Below are 21,476 nucleotides of genomic sequence, written 5' to 3'. Positions count from 1 at the left end.
AGATCATATCACCCAGTTATTTGTGGACTCTGACCACAAAGAGGCCAGAAGCTTGCTCCTACACCTTCTCTTGAAGATTCTGTACCCAATTTACCCTGTGGCCTTGGTGGGTTCTGAGCCATCAGCTATTGAACCACAATCTGTTTCTGAGTTTGACCAGTCTTTGACTGATGAGCTTGCCCCCGAGAAGCTGCAAATCACTATTACTCCCAAATTAAAAAAAACAATGTTTCTAATTGATACGGTGTATGCCACTATGAAACTACAGGATCAACCAGTTTCTTCTACCAGTGCTGTCTCCAGTCTTAGGTCCCCATTGCAAATTCTCTCTTATTACACCCGCTATTCTCTTTCTCTATGGAAATGGGAAGCACCCTTACTAGCTATCAGCTACCTCCAAGCGCCAATTAGCATTCTACCAGTTTGCGGAGGATTTTGTACAAAAGACGTCTACCTCCCTGTGGATCTAACAGTGTCTTAAAGCTACTAGCATACCAGTGGAGGTTGCACCTGTCTTTAAGAATCCAACCGATAAATGGTTTGAAGACCTCTCTAAAATTCTGTTCACACTGGCAGGTCATGCTCTTCACTCAGTCTTGGCTGTGACGTTACTGATCAAACAATGGCTGATTAGCCAAAATCCCATAGAGGAGATTTTATCACTGTTGTGGTTGATCCCATGATTATAGAATGCATGGAGAAAATGGCTGTAGTTTTAAACTTGAGTTGTGAGGCTTTGCGGCTCATCTATCGTATTGGTATTCTGTCAGCACACATGCATACTGCTGGACTCCTGAACCAGCATCCAAGATGCATCTGATCTGCTTGGCCTTTGAGGGACATCTCTTTGATTTTACACTTTGTATCATTTATCAAGGACACTACTGGTGGAAAGAGCACTCATCTTCTTCAGCAAAAGAAGCCTAAAGAACAGACTGAAAAGTCTTCTCCCTCTTTATCTGTTAAGAAATGCTCCTTTCGTTTCTCCAGTTCAACACCCACCACTTTGAGACAACCCAATCCTGACTCCAAATCCACCCGCAAGGTCTGGAGCTTGAAATCTGGCAAATCCTCAAACAAGTCTTCCTTGGAATGAAAGTGTACCCCACCCCACAGCAGAAGAAAGTAACATGTTTTACCTTATGGAAAGAGCTCAGACTAGAAATCAAACCAAACAAAGGCAAGAAGGATTACTCTTCCTTTATTATGCAAAACGCAAGACACTGGATTGTAAAGTTTTGTTCATGTGTTGCACTACGTTTTTGAAGCATTTGATATATGTTACCCTATGGAAGAAGCTTCTATAAGAAATTGCACCAAAAAAGGTAGCTTTTGCATGAACCCTTTGTATTTGGGTCCATATATACAGTGGGGATCGAAAGTTTGGGCACCCCAGCTAAAAATTTGTATTAGTGTGCATAAAGAAGCCAAGGAAAGATGGAAAAATCTCCAAAAGGCATCAAATTACAGATTAGACATTCTTATAATTTGTCAAAAAAATTAAATTTTATTTCCATCATTTACACTTTCAAAATAACAGAAAACCAAAAAATGGCGTCTGCAAAAGTTTGGGCACCCTGCAGAGTTAATATCTTGTACTGCCCCCTTTGCCAAGTATCACAGCTTGTAAACGCTTTTTGTAGCCAGCCAAGAGTCTTTCAATTCTTGTTTGAGGTATCTTTGCCCATTCTTCCTTACAAAAGTCTTCCAGTTCTTTGAGATTTCTGGGCTGTCTGTCACACACTGCTCTTTTAAGGTCTATCCATAGATTTTCAATTATGTTGAGGTCAGGAGATTGTGAAGGCCATGGCAAAACCTTCAGTTTACGCCTCTTGATGTAATCCCCCGTGGATTTCGAGGTGTGTTTAGGATCATTATCCATTTGTAGAAGCCATCCTCTCTTTAACTTCAGCTTTTTCACAGATGGCATCAAGTTACCATCCAAAATTTGCTGAAATTATATTGAATCCATTTTTCCTTCTACTCGTGAGATGTTCCCTGTACCACTGGCTGCAACACAACCCCAAAGCATGATTGATCCAACCCCATGCTTAACAGTTGGACAGAGGTTCTTTTCATTAAATTCTGTGCCCCTTCTTCTCCAAACGTACCTTTGCTCATTCCAGCCAAAAAGTTCAATTTTAACCTCATCGGTCCACAGAACTTGTTTCCAAAATGCATCAGGCTTGTCTATATGTTCATTTGCAAAGTTCAAACGATGATTTTTGTGGTGAGGACGTAGAAGAGGTTTTCTTCTGATGACTCTTCCATGAAGACCATATTTGTACAAGTATCTCTTTATAGTGGAATAGTGTACCACAACTCCAGTGTCTGCCAGATCTTTCTGGAGGGATCGTGCAGTCAAACGTGGGTTTTGAATTGTTTTTCTCACAATCCTGCGAGCTGTTCTGTCTGATATTTTTCTTGGTCTTCCAGATGTTGCTTTAACTTCCACTGTTCCTGATGACTGCCATTTCTTAATTACATTCCGAACAGAGGATATTGACATCTGAAAACGCTTTGCTATCTTCTTATAGCCTTCTCCAGCTTTGTGAGCGTCAATTATTTTCAGTTTCAGTTTTCTAGACAACTGCTTAGAAGAACCCATGGTGCTGATTGTTGGGGCAAGGTCAGATGAGTCTAGGCATTTAAAACCTTTGAGAATGACATCACCTGGTCTTCCCAGACGATGATTGAGAAGAATCCATGACACTGGCAGGTTTCAGCTTTGAAAGGGGGCAGTGCATGCTATAAATTCTGCAGGGTGCCCAAACTTTTGCAGACGCCATTTTTTTGTTTTCTGTTATTTTGAAAGTGTAAATGATGGAAATAAAATCTAACTTTTGTTGACATATTGAAAGAATGTCTAATCTGTAATTTGATGCCTTTTGGAGATTTTTCCATCTTTCCTTGGCTTCTTTATGCACATTAATACAAATTTTTAGCTGGGGTGCCCAAACTTTCGATCCCCACTGTATGTACAAGCAGATTTTTTCACACCTAAAGACAGCGTTAAAGTGTTAGCAAAGGCTATAAAAAGATCTATGTATTTTTTTAAAAATCTGGTCTGGTGATGTGATCTAGCAGCACATGCTTTCCTGTGTAAGAATGCTTGACAACAGCTGTGGAATTCCCAGAGCTATGATGTCACCCATAGGCGCCCATTTCCCCCTCCATTTTTGCCGTTCACTCCTCTCCCCTGTAGCAGCAGCTCATTAATCTTGGGGAGTGCTGCTGTTTCACGTGACTGTCCCGGATTCCAAAAATGTACGATTTTTTTTGTACAGGGAATGTAGGATAAGTAGGAACATTTTCAGAAAAGTTATCTTAAATTTTATCTTCCACTTTAAGTCCATCTCAAAGCCGACTTAGAACAGATAATTCAGAAGTGTCTATGCAGCTAAAATTAGCACCCTTCTCTTCATAAACAATCAAGCCATAAAGACAGGGACAGGAATCACACTGAATCTGCAAGTCTAATTATTGTTCAGTTAATTGTAAATAGGAACATGTTTTACACCAGTTAATATAACAAAAACTAAGGAGGTAATTTGCCAAGAGAAATACAAATATAAGTGCAAAAATTGAAAACAAACTATCTGGCTATGACTTGCTATTGGTCACTTGAACCCTGATTGAGTAATGCTTGTAAAATTGACATTCTATGTGCTAAAAAGTTGCAAAAATGCTGTATGCTTTTAGCCCAAAACAGGGCTTAAAATAGTAATAACTCCTTAGCAATTTTTTTTAAGCTTAATACACTCAGCACAAAAACAAGCATTCCCTAGTGTACTGTTAAAATTCTTACACCAGCACTTGCAATAAATATTGCTTGCTCAGTGCCGTTTCCCTGAACTTCCAGTCTTCACAGGAAAATGTTAACAGTGGACAGTACAGTCTCCAGCAAGTCTGTTAGTCTAGGGAAGGGAGGGAGGAGCAGGGAGTGCCTTGCCATTCTAGGCTACAGGGCTTTGTGTTTCTTTTGATGCACACAGTGTATAGAGACATCTCCATTCCCTCATGCAAGGGTGTCTCCATAGAATGCAGCAAGAGAAAGAAGCGACCCTGAAACAGGAAACCTGGGGCAGGATTAAAAGATAAATAAGCTTCATTCTCAGTAAGTGAATAAATAGGAGAGTGCACTTTGTAGCAGATCAACAGGTATTTTTCTTTATATGCAGGGGCTTTAAAGGGATACAACATGGGTACACATAAATGTATTTCAAAAATATACTGCATGCATTTTCTTTTACTTTGCCTTGGCATACACTATAAACCAGTCAACATTTTCAGATCTCAAAGCGATAGCCTTTGCAATGCATTGACTGTTTTATCTAAATGTGTTCATGTTTGGGGTGGGGTTTTGAGTGAATTAGAGGCAAAACTCAAGAAAAACATATTGTAAGAGAAAATAGAGAATGCTACTGCTACCCTCCTACTAAACTGCCAATTGTCCCCTTGTCATCATGATTCTCTGACTTCAATATTTTGACTTATTAACTCCATGTATGTATGCAGATAAAGACATTTCCTTGACCTTCCTGATCAGTGGCTCAGAATGTATTGAATCAGGAAAGTCCAAACAACAGGTAAAAGCATTTTAAGAAGGTCGTTTGAAAAGGCAGCCCCTGTATTTTAAGACAGACATCCCAATTTTTGATGTTGAAAGGCATGTGCACTAACAGACCACAATTACTGCCTGCTGTAACAATATACATTCCTGAATTTAATGTGTTTATCCTCATACTACATGGAACAGTGGTTGGTAAACAAACTGGAATACACTCTGATAAGCGTCTACCTTTATAGTGAGAGCACGACTCTCTATTTCGGAGGTGCACTTCTTGATAATAAAAGGAATGCCATCAGGGGTGTTCTTAGCAGCTTGAGTGAATTCCACTCCAAACAGATGAAGTCTTCCATGAAGCTTTTTGTGTCCACACTGAATGGCCAATGTTTCCAGGCACTTCTTATGGCAAGCAAGAGAACACTACAATAAAGAAACACACTAAATGGGCTGTTGTTCCTCTATGCAATGGCTAATAATAACAATTGTGTAATCATTGACTTAAAGCCGTACTGAAAATAAATCCTGGGTGGGACGGGAAGTACAGCAAACACATAAAAAAAAACCTCCAGAAGAGAAGCAATGTGCCGTATCCTTGTATTTTCTGCCCAAACCAGAATTACTGGACTCTTACCTCCTCGCACTCAGCACCATGAAACACCACTAAGCTATCACATTCTCGACACTTGGATGGGGCTCTCAGTTTTCGCAGTTTGTGGGTCTGGGCTGCCTTGGACATAACAGTGTTCCTGAAAGGTCCAGGGGAATTCGCAATCTCGACAGCAAGGTCATTTAAACCTGTAAAAACATAGAATTATCATTGGGTTAAAATTCTTTACACAAAGAAGAACTTCTTAAGGCACAGTTGGTATCCAAATTGGCAACATGACAGAATAACATTATGAAAAAAAAAATAAAATCCTAAACTTTATGATTCAGATTTTTCCTATCCTGCCTGCATTTTAAAAGGTCACAAAGTGTAAGGCAGAAAGAAAGACTCATATCTCCTATACAAGACTTCAAAATTGTAATCTGTATAAACTTTAAAGGCAGATAGGTGATTCGGGCTCTGGACTGGACTTTATTCTATCCTATTTTTAAGTGAAAAGTAAAGAAGTAAAAGCATTAGTTGTATTATGGATGTATTTAGTAATTTACCCAGCACTTCATTTTAAATCAATGTCATACGTTTTAATGTGACCAAAGATTAACTTTCACAAACAGCTAAGATGACTTATAGCGGTAACATTTTTACCTCCTTCCCTTAAAAAGTCTGTGCACCGAATATACAAATACAATTACTATGTAATCCACAAAAACTTCCTTTACATTATTTTAAATGCTCCTATCCCAGACACTGCAGCTCACAGTAGAAGGGTTTCAGCAACAGAGGCATTTCTATCAATCCAGACAGCAATAGACAGGACAGGTGTGGCCAGGTGCCTAGCTATAGAATTGTGAATTGGCAGTGACAATGCTGATTGTCACACCTCCTGCAACATTTTTTGATCACACTGCAGTGTAAGCAGGCACATCCTGCGTGAGTGGCAACTCTGTCTGAATTCAGGAACAGTGCAGCATCACTACCACACCATCACAGGAAGCTAGGTGAAATTAAATGGCAGATGCAGTTATACACATTATTGCCAAAGGTGTTGGAGCACCCCTCCAAATCAGTGGCTTTAGGTGTTCCAATCACCTCCATGGCCACAGGTGTATAAAATCAAGCACCTAGGCATGCAGACTGCTTCTACAAACATTTGTAAAAGAATGGGTCGCTCTTAGGAGCTCAGTGAACTCAAGTGTGGTACCGTGATAAATTGCCACCTGTGCAATATGTCCATCTGTGAACTTTCCTTGCTACTAAAGATTCCACTGTCAACTATTTGTAGTATTATAACAAAGTGGAAGCAACTGGGAACAACAGCAACTCCGCCATGAAGTGGTAGGCCACGTAAAATGACAGAGCGGGGTCAGCACATGCTGAAGCACCAAAGTCACTAACTGTCTGCAGAGTCAATAGCTAAAGACCTCCAAACTTTGTGTGGCCTTCAGATTAGCAAAACAATAGTGTGTAGAGAGCTTCATGGAATGGATTTCCATGGCTGGGCAGCTGCATCCAAGCCTTACATCACCAAGTGCAATGCAAAACATCAGATGCAGTGGTGTAAAGCATGCTGCCACTGGACTCTAGAGCAGTGGAGACGTGTTCTCTGGAGGAGTGATGAATCAAGCTTCTCTGTCTGGCAATTTAATGGACTTGTCTGGTTTTAGCGGTTGCCAGGAGAATGGTACTTGCCTGACTGCATTGTGCCAAATATAAAATTTGGTGGAGGGGGGATTATGGTGTGGGGTTGGAAATTCTGGACAAATTTCATCCTTCCAACTTTGTGGGTACAGTTTGAGGATGGCCCCTTCCTGTTCCAACATGACTGCGCACCAGTGCACAAAGCAAGATCCATAAAGACATGGATGAGCGAGTTTGGGGTGGAGAAACTTGACTGACCTGCAGAGTCCCGACTTCAACCCGTCAGAACACCTTTGGGATGAATTTGAGCGGAGATTGAGAGCCAGGCCTTCTCATTCAACATCAGTGCCTGACCGCACATATGCGCTTCTGGAGAATGGTCAAACATTCCTATAGACACACTCCTAAACCTTGTGGACAGCCTTACCAGAAGAGTTGAAGCTGTTATAGCTGCAAAGGGTGGGCCAACTCAATATTGAACCCTATGGACTAAGACTGGGATGCCATTAAAGCTGATGTGGGTGTAAATGCAGGTGTCCCAATACTTTTGGCAATAGAGTGTATTCAGTTGCTGCAGCACATCTTTTTCTTAAAGGTAAAACCATTGTTCCGCTTTAGTTAAAGGAAGCAGGAAGATAAAATTACCATTGTCTGAAGGTGACGGAGGTTCCCTCTCATCTAGATCATCAGCTGATGACATAGTACCAGTCGATGGTGTCCTCGGAAGTCGCCTTTTAAAGTCACCTATAACAAAACGTTGTAATTACCACATAATAGACATGATTTTCCTTGAACAACTATAAATGAACAACCTGTACCTGGACTAGCAGATGGAGAATCCATAGATCGTGACTCACTACTGCCGCCTGCACTCTCAGAATCACTGCACATGCCACCACTCTGGTTGCCAACAGACCACGACCTAAACGGTGGACCTCTTACTGCTTTAGGAGAGGAAACCAGAATAAAAGGTTATAAGCTACAACTTAACATGTTAAAAAGCCATTTAAGTTATGAGTTATAAAGGCATACTTTGAATGTCAGTACTGCTGCTTGATCTTTTCTGCCCCATCTTCTGAGAGCGACTATACGGAGGACTGCCAAGATCCTCAGGAGATTGATTGGAATATTCAGCAGATCCTTGAGATAGGTTCCCATGAGAGGTGTGTGCACTGTTCTGTTTTTCCTTTGGCATAAGAGGCCTAAGAGTGAAAATAAAACATGCATGTTTGCCCAGGTTGTTGGCAGTTATGTATTAATAGTAAATGGTCAGTCTGTAGCAGAGGGAAACAAAATGAGGCCCACGAGTCAGATTGTGTGGTCTCTAAGCAATACAATATGATGTTTAAATCTGCTACTGGTAACCATACAATTCAGGTCTGAGAACAGCTCACAAACTACTGTTTATCAGAAAATGATACAAAGAAACCTTGGGTGCATCATGAAAGAGGAATGTTCACCTTTGACCCACTGCTATGAGCAGATTGGACCCCTCAACATTGATCATTCTTGACCCAGCCTAATGCAAAGCATTAGGCTAACTACTATGATAAATAAATATGTATACACCTGCACTGAAAACCCATGCTGTGCAGTTAACGAAAGAAGCAATTGTGCATAAACAATTCCATAACCACAACCATTCAGTATTCAAGCAGATAGCCTTGCCTTTGATAGAACAGTCCAAACTTGGCCATGCAAAAGAAGATCAAAGAGGACCAATCTAGGCTAATAGCAATTGTAATGGCATCTTAGAAGCAGCAACTAAAACTATATAAAGCTGCCAAACAAGCGAGAAGAAGTATGTCCACTTAACCACTTGCCCTCCTGAGGATTTACCCCACTTCCTGACCAGGCCATTTTTTGTGTTACTGCGCTGCTTTACTTTAACTGACAATTGTGTGGTCATGCAACGTTGCACCCAAATGAAATGTATGTCCTTTTCCCCCACCCCACAAATTGAGCTTTCTTTTGGTGGTATTTGATTGCCTGTGCATTTTTATTTTTTTTGCACTATATAAAAAAAAAAGAAAAAAAAAAGAAAAAAGACAATTTTCAGGGAAAAAAAAAAACAATATTTTTGACTTTTTGCTATTAAATATGTGCAGTAAAAAAATGTTGAAAATCAAATTTCATCATAAATCTAGTCCAAAATGTATTCTGCTATATGTCCTTGCCAAAAAAAAAAAATCCCAGTACGTGTAAATTAATTGGTTTACGTGAAAGTTATAGCATTTACAAATGGCGGTATATATACTGGAATTTTTAATTTTTTTTACTAGTAATGGCGGCGATCAGTGGCTTATAGTGGGACTGCAGTGGGCATTCTGACACAGGGGGGAACTGACTTGGTGTCACTGACATCCCCAGTGACACCAATACAGTGATTAGTGCTAAAAAAAAGAAAAAAAAAAAAACTTGCACTGTACTAATGGCACTGGGTAGGAAGGGGTTAACATGATTGCTGATCAAAGGGTTAACTGTGTGCTGGGTGTGTTTTACTATGGGGCTGTGTGTTTGTGGTTCACTGTCGGAGATGCTCAGCAGTCACCAGGCGCTGGCGAGTAATCACTGACCGGGACCCGGTGACTGAGAGCCGCGGCTGCAGACCCCTACATATACCCACTGAAATGACTAGCCTCAGGTGATACAGATTAAACAAATCCCCCTACATAAGTTTGTACCTGTTTCTCTGCAGCCCTTTCTCCACTACAGCTGTTCAAGTACAGATAGATATTATGTGACATAATGACAGTAGTAAAACTGCATACACCATGTGGTTGACTTACCGACCAATTTGTGGATTTTGAGCTTCACAGGACCTAACTTCAATACCACAATCATCCTTAGGCAAGTTCTTTACAAACTCTGAAAATTGCTGCCCTGGTTCGTAACGTTTGGCATTCTCACAGAGGGACTGGCAGTTGACAGGCAAAGATACCACCTGGGCATGCTGCATCTGGAACAGGTTTACTGTAGCCTATTTAAAGAGGATTTTCAGATGTTTAGAACATTTTTCTCTAAAAGAAAAAATAACTCCTACAATTTCAGTACCCAAAAAAATATAAATAAGAATTAACCACAAAAGTATGTAAACACGCTGGTGCATGAAGTTACTTATGTCTACTTTCTGTTTATTGATGGTCCTTTTCGGAATAATATGTTTGCAAGACCACATGAACACCCTGTTGCTATGTGTTGTGGACACAACTGCCCACCACACATAATTTCATCACAGACACTGTTTCGTTATTTCAGACACACAATAAGGAACTTTGGTTTTTTAAAGAAAATGTTAAGGTTTAAAGTGGTTATAAACTGAAAAGTTTATTTTTACCTTAATATATTCTCTGCTGTAAGGTAAAATACCTTCCAATGCCTGTTCCATCACCCCTTCCCAAACAGGATTATCTCGATCTGCTGCTGTGCCCCTTTGCAGCACTGCTCTCCTCTCTTACTGGTCTCACATGAGACACATGGCAGTGGGAGCCATTAAATCCTGCTGCTGTCAGTCAACTCCTGTGGGTGGTGAGGTATTGGGGTTTGGCAGAGCTATGCTGTGTGTTTATGGATGCACACACCCTGGCATAGGAGTGTGTCCACATAGTGACCCCTCAGCACATGGCTTGCTGAGGGGGCACTCTCAGGGAAAGAAGGGAAAGCAGACAGTGCCAGCGAGATTCCAGAAGAGGAGGTAAGGGGTTGTTCCATGCAATAACAATGCACAGAGCAGGAAAGTATAACTTCTTTTTTATTTTAATAGAAAAAAAAATAGCCTTTACAACCACATTAAGGTTAGGTAGATGATTTGAGAGGTTATAGCCAAGCTGCAGGTTAATGGTAAAAGTTAACAAAGGTTAAAAGCTGAAGTTATGGCTTGGCTTTTCCTAACTAAATTCCACCAAATGTCATGCCACTGTCCCTTATGAATGCTTCTTGGCAGTATAGTCACTCTCATTGGAAAGTGGAAGGGTCATTGATAAAACGTCATCATTAAGTCAGAGAAATGTAGACCTCAGCAACAAAGTGAAACTAAATCATAGAGAAGGTTTTCTGGATAATAAATGTATTACACATTGTGTCTGATCTTATGCCTGCTCTCAAGTAAAAGTTAAGGGCCATCGTTCAGGCTTGGGTTAGGTGATTATAAAGAAAAAACAAACAAAAAACAACACACATCAGGCAGTCATCAATACTTTCTGAAAAACAGATCTGGAAAAAGCATGAAACAATTAATGTGAGAATTCCTTATCTATATACAGTACTTGTGTTGAGTCTACAACTCAAAATGTAAAGCCACTGGATCAGCCTGACACCTAGGAGAGAAACGCCAATGGCAGATTAGGCATCTGTTAAGGATTCATTTTAGTGTTTAGTGTGGGGGGATAGTTAAATGTTAGGGGTCTGAGTAGGTGGGGGAGAAGGTTTATGCTACTTTTTTGAACACCAAAACTTAAATTCTTGTTGGTGAAAACCAATAAACCACAAAGTAACACACTTGCTGGGATGTTCTATAACAATCCATACAGAGATTTTTGCAGATCACAAAATACATAGAACAGGGAAGACATTGAACAAAAGTAAGCTCTTGATACACTGGAAGGGGGCAGCCACCTTTACAGAAATGTAGGTTAAACAAGTAAAGGACAACAGAGAATGCAGTACCCTAGGTAAGATCTGCACACTGGGCACGAAGTAAATTAGGCTTGCACATTAAGATGAAATTACACTTTCTGCACCATTCTCACACTATTTCAGGGGTACTTCAGACTGACAGCTCATCCCAGTGACATAGCACCCAATGGGTGTAAACACATCTTTATGCAATAAGGGAAGGCTTTGGAAGCATATCTGTATAGATAGCACTCCAGCAACAGCCCGGGAAGGAACAGTACTTGAATTGCTGTTAGCACTGGGACAAGATAAATATGTTCTCACTTATTTTTTTCAAACAGTGTCCTTAGTCAATTGAATGCTTTTTTGCTACAGCAATGTTAGTGACCAAGTGCTACTTTCTACAGGAATGAAGCTGGAGAGATAATCATATACACTTGGCAACAGACTACCAAACATCTTGTGGGTACATATAACAAAGACATGCAAGGCCAAAATAACAGGTCTGTCTTAAAGGCTAAGTCATGATGTTACACGGCACCATTTTACCACCTAAAACCCAACTTCAGCTTTGGATAAACTTGGAAAAAGTAAATATTCCGTCAAGTTCTTTTTGGTTGTCCATGACCCCACTGGGGAGATTTCCTGATACAAGAAATGAGGGGCAGTTTTCATATGGACAGGAAGAAGCAAGACAGTGTTAATAACTTGACAGAAGTTCCAACCCTGCCCTTTTTCCTGAAAAAAAGTGTTCTGTTGAAGACTGTGTGCACTGAAGAAATTTCCCCGTCTTGAGAGGAAAGGGGTCATTCCCAACGGGGGTCACAGAATGTACTAAAAATCTGATAGGGGTACTATTGTTTCCCCTCTCTGACCAAAACAGAAAGAAAAAAAATAAATTTTGGTTTAATTTGTGCTTTAAATTAACTAAAGGATCATCTTTAAAAAGTTATCCTTCAACATTATTTACTTTTACAATTTAGCAAATCAAAATCGAATCCAATCAAACTCAAAGCTGTTCCTGTTTCCATATCTTGGTCCACAGTATGTATATTAATACTAACATTCCTATAAAACAACGCACACGTTTTGGCTCTAAACCAAATTGCATTCTATCTCTACAAAATAGTTAATAAAGCCTTATGAGACCCACCAGACTGGCCCCCTAGCCCCATGGACATTAAGAGGGGATCACCGTGCTTCTGGCCAGAAGTACCAGACTTTGAAAGACTAAGATTTTAGGGGAAAGGCACTCACGGATTAACAGATTGTCAACCAAGCAATAATAGACTCATTCAGCGAAATAATTAACTTATTACAAGAGAGAACACTGGTTCAACAGTCACAGCTCAGAAGCACACAGACTATATTTGTTGTACAAGTCCTTCAGCACGGAAGGAGAGCACAGTACAATGTAGAAAGATACAGAAGTGAAAGGGGGTTTATGTCCTTGGAAAAGTTTCAAAAGGAAACTGCTACTTTTCATCCTGATTCAGGACTATGGGGGATCATCTTTATTCCAAAACATGTGTCTATCTTCCCAGCAAGGCAGATTAAACAAACTGCATTGGATCAGTATTCTGTTTTCAAAGCAACATTAATGCAGCCAGCTTTAAGACAGTAGTGGACTTCTAGTTATTAACAGAGAAAGTTTTGGCAGAGGGCCACTTTGGATATTTCCCCCAGGAGAAGCTTAACGTAGCACTCCATCTAACTTCACTGCTGAATGGGCTGGCTTCACTACAAAGCCACCGAAGTCATCCCACTCACAGAAAAAGCAGCTACCTATTCTCCTTTTGTGGCATTAATTCTTATGTACAAACTTATTCATGCAATATGAGCAGTGGGTGCCATCAGTTCACAGATACAGACAAATTTTTGCTACATTACTTGAATATATGCCAAAACATAAGGACACGCTAAAGTAAATAACCAAAAATAGCACTTGACCTGTAGCCATTCACTTGTTAAACTAAGTTCAGCTTTACAAAAAAAGCAAAAACTTTTGCTGTCTCATATGGGTATAGGGGCATCATGTGCTGGTGCAGGTTTGGCCAGCAGCACCACCTTCCAAGGCAGCATGCCAAATTAAATTTGACCCACGATGAAGCATTTTGGCTGCAGCAATATGTATGGACCTGAGCGGCCATCATATCATTTTATATGTAGGCGGTTACAGGGCAGTAAAAACCACAGACCGATTACTTTTTTTTTGTTGTTGTTTTTTTTTTAGCCTAGCCTAAGAGTAACATTTCCAGGTATGTATTACACCTCAAAAAGATTTCAGTTATCTTCTTGAAAATGCCTTCATCTGCTTTTTTATTCCTGGATGATGGAGCCAGGCAGGGGGTAAAGCAATCCAACCTGCACTGGGCCTGAGTCCCATCAGTTCTTCAGGGGGCCTGAGGGTAGAGAGGGGACTCCAACTACCTTTGGGTCATGGTTCCCAATGACAAAATAAAAGTTCTTTGGGCCACATCAGTTCTACAGCAGAGGCCAGGGTCAGAGATGGGACTATTTACTTATTTTTGGGAGCAGGTAGTGTAACCCTTTGTGCCACAGCTCCCGACAATTAAGTCCTTGCCTCTTCTTCTATAGAAATCCTTCAGGGAAGGCCAGAACCTTAATTTGTCAGAGATCACAGGACAGAGGATTACTGCCTAAATAGGAGTAAATAGTTCCTTCTATTCAAATCCATGCTACTGAACTGATGGGACCCTTGGAAGTTTTATTTGTCTGGCGGCAGGATAACTATGCATATGCAATAAGGTATTTAAAGGTAGGGAATGTCAGGCAGGCTGTATGGGGCTCCACAAATTGCAAAGGTGATCCTGGAGCCAGGAACTATTCAAGTGCTGGCTCAGAGAAAACATATGTAAATCCTGATATTTTCTTTCTGGCTGTATTCAAAAAAGTATGGGGAAAATCAACCCAGGGCTGCAGCCTCTCACCATGTGACTTGATAAAACAATGCTGCAGTCTTATCACTGGAGATGAGACTTTAGAAATGCTTCCTTCTGCCTGCAGCAGATCAATGACATTATCCCAGCAAAGTCACTGCTGGAGCTCAAGGTTAGCAATTTAATGGTATAATCTACAATTTTTTTTTTGAGAAAAATTATACTGTTGCCATATTTTGTAACATGACTGACTTTAATCCTTGCTTAATTTTCTATTAATAACCTCAGAGTTGCATAAATAAATGGAATTGCTGTGAAAATCTGTATCAGTTGTAGCCTGAATTGGTTCTATGGTCAATGGCTCTAGTTCACATATATAATGATGTAACATACCGCTTTTAGAGTGAGGTCACACTGATAAACAAATTCTCTGATCTGTGTTAGGATTTCACTCTTAACAGTTTCCATGTCGCTCCTTTTCAGTTCCACATCTGCCACACAAGCTTTGTAATTTTCTTTAGATTCTTCTGCCTGTCAAGCATAAAAGAAAGCAAGAAAACCCTTCAAAACATATCCAAGAATGTGTATCTAAGAAATCCACACTCCAATCAGACTTGGAAATACATGGGAATACATACTGGGGACATTGATTACTTGCCCATTGATTTTGTCTTTCAGCTTGACAATGTGTTCATATACTAGACCATCTTGCAGGGTTATCCTCTCTTAATCACCAACCTAGTGTTTTGTGGAAACTTAATCCTAAAGCTGTATTTCTTGAATGCAGGGATTCCCACTCCCTCCAGACCAGAGAATAATTTTAATTGCCTGAAGCTGAATTATGTAAGCATGTGGAAACACATTCCTATGTTAAGGAGTACTACAGTATTGTTTATTGGATTTTACAGTTGCTCTGCACACAGTATACAAAGCATGCAAATATGCACTTGAAAAGCGTATTCAATAAAAGCAAGAGCACTATGTACAACCAATAAGAAAAAAAAAACAGAATTCCTTTTTTCACACATCGGACAATCTGATATATGATATGCTGGTGTGGGTAGCTGCACTGTGCACTGTATTTCTGCTCCCTGCATTGCTTCACTAGATATGCTCAGCAAAGTACAACATAACTGTAGAACCATTTCTCACTACTCAAACACATTTTACAAGACTGTGTGAAGAGACTAGACTACAGGAATATGAAGTATTATTTTTGCTCGGTAAACACAAATGCTTCATGCTAGCAAATTAATGAAGGCTGCAGTGTCAGCTCCTTCAAACAGTGGAGTCCACAGTGCAGAATACAGCAAAGTTGATGTTCTACTGAACTCTTACATATATTAAGCCAATGAGCTCAGTGAATGTTTACTGCTACGGGCCCAGGAGCACTTGATGTGCATCGAAAAGGCTGCCATATCAATACTTGATCATACACAATTGGACCATTCCCTAGAATGACATTTTCAGTGTTCCAATTATGTTCATAACACTTTACATTAAAAAAAAGAAAAAAAAAATTAATATATATATATATATATAGAGCTACTAGTTTGTACATATTGGTCTTTGTCTTTTTAAATAGGCCATTTATAGCCTTACAGAAAGATACAGCTCAGATCTACCTTTAGTAATGCTTCTTCCTCTAGACGTCGTCTTTTCTCCACCTGTTTACTGCCATCCTTCATGAGTCCTCCAGATAAACTAAGCTGCTCTTCTTCGGCACGTATTGTGCTTGATTTTGCTCTTTCATGCTCATCTTGTCGTTGAACACTCAGCAACTTTGCCTTCCTTAAAGCAGTTTCCAGTTCTTGCTACATGAACACAGAAATTTTAGGTTGGAAAGAAATATCCCAATGCCTAATCCATTTATTACAGATATTTATATTTACACAGTGCTTTACATACCGTACATGCACATCTGTCCTACCCTCAAAGAACTTACAATCCAAAGTCCCTATCTTACAGGTTAAAGGTCTACCCCCTTCATTCACAGACTGTCTTTCATTCACAGAAGCTGTGGTATCGGCATCCATGAATGGAGGAACCAGGTGGGAAAGGCAAGCATAGTAAGGTGCTCTCTTGTGTGCTTGTCACAGCTCTCACAACCAAGGACAGAGTGAGGCATCAGAGAAAAAATATTTCTGCTAAACCACGACACAGGAGCGCAAGTAAACTTAGGCTTTCATTTATATTAAAGGAAAAGAATACAAGGCCAGTGTTAGTGGGCACAGTGGTATGAAACAAAATTTCACTGAAGACGAAGGAAAAACTTAATCAGATATTAAGTTAAAACTATGTGCACGAACCATTTTCTTCTGTTCCCGTTGCCAAAGTTCTTTCATTTCCTTCCTTTGTCTGTCGAGCTCCGATCTTCGAGCTTGAAGAGGCTGCAGCCAAAGTAAGACTGTTATGCTGTTTGCATGTTAAATGAATGTATACTTGAAACAAAATGCAAGACCTACAAAGCACACAGTTTGAAATAAAAAGGCACTGCACACTTTGATAACAGCGAATCACTAATAAGCTGCACTTGTGTATATACAGCTGCTTAATACATAAATACTAAACAACTATCAAAAGTATCCCAATTCCAGAAATAACAAATAATGCTAAAGAAGTGCCTTAGGGAGCAGTATGTGCAGGAGAGGAGCGCAGAGGGTATGGCAGGGGGCAGTTTGTTCAGGAGAGGAGTGAAGAAAGTATGGCAGGGGGCAGTATGTGCAGGAGAGGAGTGAAGAGGGTATGGCAGGGGGCAGCATGTGCAGGAGAGGAGTGAAGAGGGTATGGCAGGGGCAGTATGTGCAGGAGAGGAGTGAAGAGGGTATGGCAGGGGGCAGCATGTGCAGGAGAGGAGTGAAGAGGGTATGGCAGGGGCAGTATGTGCAGGAGAGGAGTGAAGAGGGTATGGCAGGGGCAGTATGTGCAGGAGAGGAGTGAAGAGGGTATGGCAGGGGGCAGTATGTGCAGGAGAGAAGTGAAGAGGGTATGGCAAGGGGCAGTATCTGCAGGAGAGGCGTGCAGAAGGCATGGCAGGGGGCAGTGTGTGCAGGAGAGGAGTGCACAGAGTATGCAAGGGGGCAGTATGTGCAGGAGAGGAGTGCAGAAGCCATGGCAGGGGGCAGTATGCGCAGGAGAGGAGTGCAGAAGGAATGACAGGGGGCAGTATGTGCAAGACAGGAGTGTAGTGGGTGTAACACCAGGCAGTATGTACAGGAAAGAAGCACATAGTGTTCAACAGCTGGCAGATGAAGCAGGAGAGGAGTGTGGGGGGGTATGACAGACATTTTAAGGAGATCAGTGTGGACAGTATTGTGAAAGGTATCACAGGCGGCTACATGTGTCAGAGTAGAGCGGAGGGTATGACAGCAGATAGTATGAGCAGTAGAGTAGTACATGGTAGGACCGCAGGAAGTAGGTACAGAAAAGGATTGCAGAATGTATGACAACAGGCAATATATGCAGAAACGTAATGTGGAGAACATGCAGGGCACAGAATATGCAGAAAGAGGGCTCAGTGTAGGGCAACAGGCAGTGTGTAGAGTAGAGGAGTGCAGAGGGTATTGCAGAAGAAATTATGTGCAGGTGACAAGTGTGGAGAGTATTACATGGGGGAACTGGTACAGGAGAGAATAACAGAGAGGTATGACAGTGGGCAGTAAGTGCAAAATTGGGGTGTGGATGGTACAACAGCACCTAAACATTTATTTGTGACTCAAAAATGGTAATTACTGATATTTCCATAATTCGCAACTAAATCACTAAACAATATGGCCATAGCCATACAAGTGAATTAAAAGGATAGAAAAATGTGCCTCAAAGCGTTTGACTCATATTTCCAAGACAGATTGATTGCAGAGCAGAATGGGAGTTGCATTGAAAGGGAAAAGTAATGAAAATCAGAGTCCAGAAAATAGGCCTGCTAAAACTAAAGAAGGTAATTTTGATTCTAAGAGAGTGAATGTACTGGAGACCAAAACTGCTGTTAGAAACCACAGGGCCCCATACAGCCTACCTGACAGGGGCCACCCCCACCAGAAACATTAAATTGATAATTTTCGCTAAAAATACACTAAAATCATTATTAGTAGACACAAACATAACTTACAAAATTCCTGCTAAATCTAAAAGATAAGGTTGTATTTAGTTAATAAACAAAGTTCTGTGTGCAAATGAGGTCTTGGGGCTGATTCACATGGGCGCAGTGCACTGTACAGTATGAATCAAGCAGGTGCTGGGGGGGTTGGGGCAGGCAATTACAGGAATGATGCCTTGTGTGTCTCTTCTTGCAGCAGCTGAAAAGCCAGCAGGAAGGAGGGGGAGAAAGTGGCTTTCAGCTGCTGCAGAGAGCCACACAGGACATTGTTCCTGTAATTGACTTACACACTGATCCCCCTCCCTGTCCTGCCAACATCTGATTCCCCCTTGCTTTCCGGGCCCCTCTGTGTGCCTAGGTCCCCTACAGGAGGACTGGTGGTATCCCCTTATCAGGGGCACTGGTGGGGACCATGGAATTAGAGACAATGGAAGTTGAAAAAAAAACGCCAATAATTGTTCAGGTATGTACTGTGTCATGGAATCAAGAACAGTGGAGATAGTGCTGGAGACGTTAGAGGCGAGTCGGGGCTTTGTTGCCAGGGATTGTGTAAGCAACAAATGGGGCAGTGAAGCGAAGATTCTGAGAAAAAGTGACTGGTATTTGTCATGGTGCACTGAATAAATGTAAGGGAATATTGACATGTGCTGGGGCCTGGGTGCTAAGGGGCCAACACGTGCTGGGGCCTGGGTGCTAAGGGGCCAACACGTGCTGGGGCCTGGGTGCTAAGGGGCAATTGCACATACAATGGGTATTGGAAGCTTGAAGAATAATGTACATAAGCAGAATAGGTGCAGAAAAGTTAAAGCACACACACTGGGTATTGAATGCAGCAAAGTTTACCCACACAAACTGGGCACCACATACATGCATGCCTGAAGACTGATGAGATGATGCACATGTTGAGGATTAGGTGCTTAAGGGTTAATGCCAATATGCTGGCAACAATTCACTGGGTGGGTAATGCAAAAAACACAGAAAAATTATCACTGAGGAATTGATTCACATGCCCTTGAAGCAGATACATTGCTACATTGTCACTGTTACATTGATGCTCATATTCTGCTGATGTACTAGTTTAAAGAGCCTTGTTTACTGGAGGGGCATCTTGAAGTGTAACTAAAGGCAAAAAGTTTTTTTCAATATGGATAGAATAAGGAAGGGTTATAACTTCCCTTTATTTCTTGCCGCATAGCCAAAACAGGAAATGAGGGAATCATGGCATGTCACAAGAACTAGTGTCTCCATTGGAGAATTTCCCCTCTATTACTGTTCTGGTGTCTTTCCAACATTTTGATTTTCTTTTACTTTCAATTTAGATGACAAATGTAAACTGAATAAGTAGAGATGATGAATCTCCCTAATGGGGGCACAAACGGCAATAAAAACCTGAGAGGGGTTATAATTCCTCTCGACTCTCCAAAACTTAAAAAAGCTCTGTCTTTAGTTAGGGTTAATTACACAATGGGGAATATTGAGAAACTTTACTTCTGTAGAGAAGGGAAATGGCAGAAATGAGTTTCATTCTGAGTGTTAAACCTCCAATACTGAGTGTCCTGGCTCAGTATGCAATGTCTATGGGGAAGACATGTACAGTGTTCAATATGCAGTTGGTGTGGTGGGAGTGTATGTCTGCAGACAAAAAAAGTCTCTGGAGGAGAAACTGGAGACTGTGTGCTAGTAAATGGATACAGGAATAAAACCAAGGTGTCTGCTGAAGATAGGCTATGACCAGGGAAAGACCAATGGATGTGTACTGAAGGAGGGATACAGGAGAAAGACAAATGTGTGTATGCTGGAGGTGGGATTTCAATAGGGAAAGACCAGTGCGTGTTCTGAATGATGCATACAGAGGAAAAGACCAATGTCTGTGAGCTGGAGGTGAGATCTTATTGGAGAATTAATAATGTGTACCAATTTGCGTTCTGGAGGTGGGATGTGTCGTCACTGGGGAAGGACCAAGCTGATTTACAGAGCCAAAGTGAAAGCAGAACTTAGAAATGATGTAATATAGGAGCAAGTAATAAAATATTTTACAATTTACTAGGTTTATTAACCAGACAGCAAATAAATAGACAAATCACAACTTTACTTACATTAAAAGAGTATAGACTATACTAAAAAAAAACAACCAAAAAAAACCCAACACACTTTTATATTTACCTGGGTGGATGCAGCATCGATCCAATACTGTATCTGTCCCCCACCAGCTCTGCACTTAGAACTGGGTGATCAGACACCACTGATCGCTCAGTTCTCCCCTCTGAGCAGAGAGCGATGACTGTCAGTCATCAACTCTCTGCTCTGTCCCTCCATGCTCACTGACTGTGGAGGGGGTGGGAGTGGCTGACTCAAGCTCTCAGCAGTTCACTGAGGAGCTGAGCGAGCTGCCAATCCAGGCTTCTGTGCGGATCCCAAGGCAGAAGCGGGAGCCATTGACTCTAGCTGTTGTCAATCATAGCCAGAGAGGAGATAGCAGGGGCAGGGCTGAGCCATGCGTCGTGTCAATGGACACACAGAGCATGGCTAGGGAGTGAACCTGTATGAATGCCCCACGGCAAGCGGGGGACCCCGGAAGAGGAGGATCGGGGCTGCTCTGTGCAAAATCCTTGCACAGAGCAGGTAAGCATAACATGTATGTTATTTTTAAAAATAACAAAATATCCTTTAAAAGCAGCTGAAAAGTCATTTTTTTCCCCACTAATATAAAAAAAATGTTATTCTTAACTGCTCTGTGCAAGGATATTGCACAGAGTAGCCTTGAACCTCCAGTTTTGGCCAAGCAAGGCTTCTGAGCAGAGAGACGAGAGAGATGGGTGCAGCTCTGGATGGATGAAGGGCTAGGTAAGTATTTAGAAAGAGGGAAGGAACAGAAACTGGAAGGTTTTTTTTTACCCTAATGCATAGAAGATAAAAAAAAAAACCCTTTTGACTTAAGAACCTTAAGAACCTCTTTAAGTGACCCTGTAAAGTGTAAAAAAAGACAAACTATTAGAAATGTTTTCCCTTCATCAAAAATTGTTGACAGAATTGGTTATCCCAAGTAAATGC

The 21,476-nt window shown here is 41.1% G+C and overlaps 1 protein-coding gene across 4 annotated transcripts in view; it reads right to left on the bottom strand.

Moving 5' to 3' along the window:
• The window catches only part of ARHGAP29 (Rho GTPase activating protein 29), a 205,482-nt gene that overhangs the window by 24,676 nt on the left and 159,330 nt on the right, over positions 1 to 21,476 (bottom strand). For 3 of the 4 annotated variants that reach the window (XM_089677292.1, XM_089677293.1, XM_089677295.1), the window contains 9 exons: positions 16,639 to 16,719; positions 15,955 to 16,143; positions 14,723 to 14,860; positions 9,605 to 9,795; positions 7,848 to 8,017; positions 7,634 to 7,759; positions 7,461 to 7,559; positions 5,202 to 5,365; positions 4,802 to 4,990 (listed from right to left, as the gene is read on the bottom strand). In XM_089677292.1, coding sequence (XP_089533418.1) covers positions 4,802 to 4,990; positions 5,202 to 5,365; positions 7,461 to 7,559; positions 7,634 to 7,759; positions 7,848 to 8,017; positions 9,605 to 9,795; positions 14,723 to 14,860; positions 15,955 to 16,143; positions 16,639 to 16,719 — 1,347 coding nt within the window. The remainder of the gene's footprint in view (positions 1 to 4,801; positions 4,991 to 5,201; positions 5,366 to 7,460; positions 7,560 to 7,633; positions 7,760 to 7,847; positions 8,018 to 9,604; positions 9,796 to 14,722; positions 14,861 to 15,954; positions 16,144 to 16,638; positions 16,720 to 21,476) is intronic. The other variant, XM_089677294.1, reaches the window with a different exon arrangement.

The sequence above is a fragment of the Staurois parvus genome, unplaced genomic scaffold (genome assembly GCF_062004578.1).
Source record: "Staurois parvus isolate SC_StPar_1 unplaced genomic scaffold, SC_StPar_1.0 ptg000183l, whole genome shotgun sequence".
NCBI classification, from domain to species: Eukaryota; Metazoa; Chordata; class Amphibia; order Anura; family Ranidae; genus Staurois; species Staurois parvus.
This window is presented reverse-complemented; position numbering and strand designations above follow the sequence as displayed.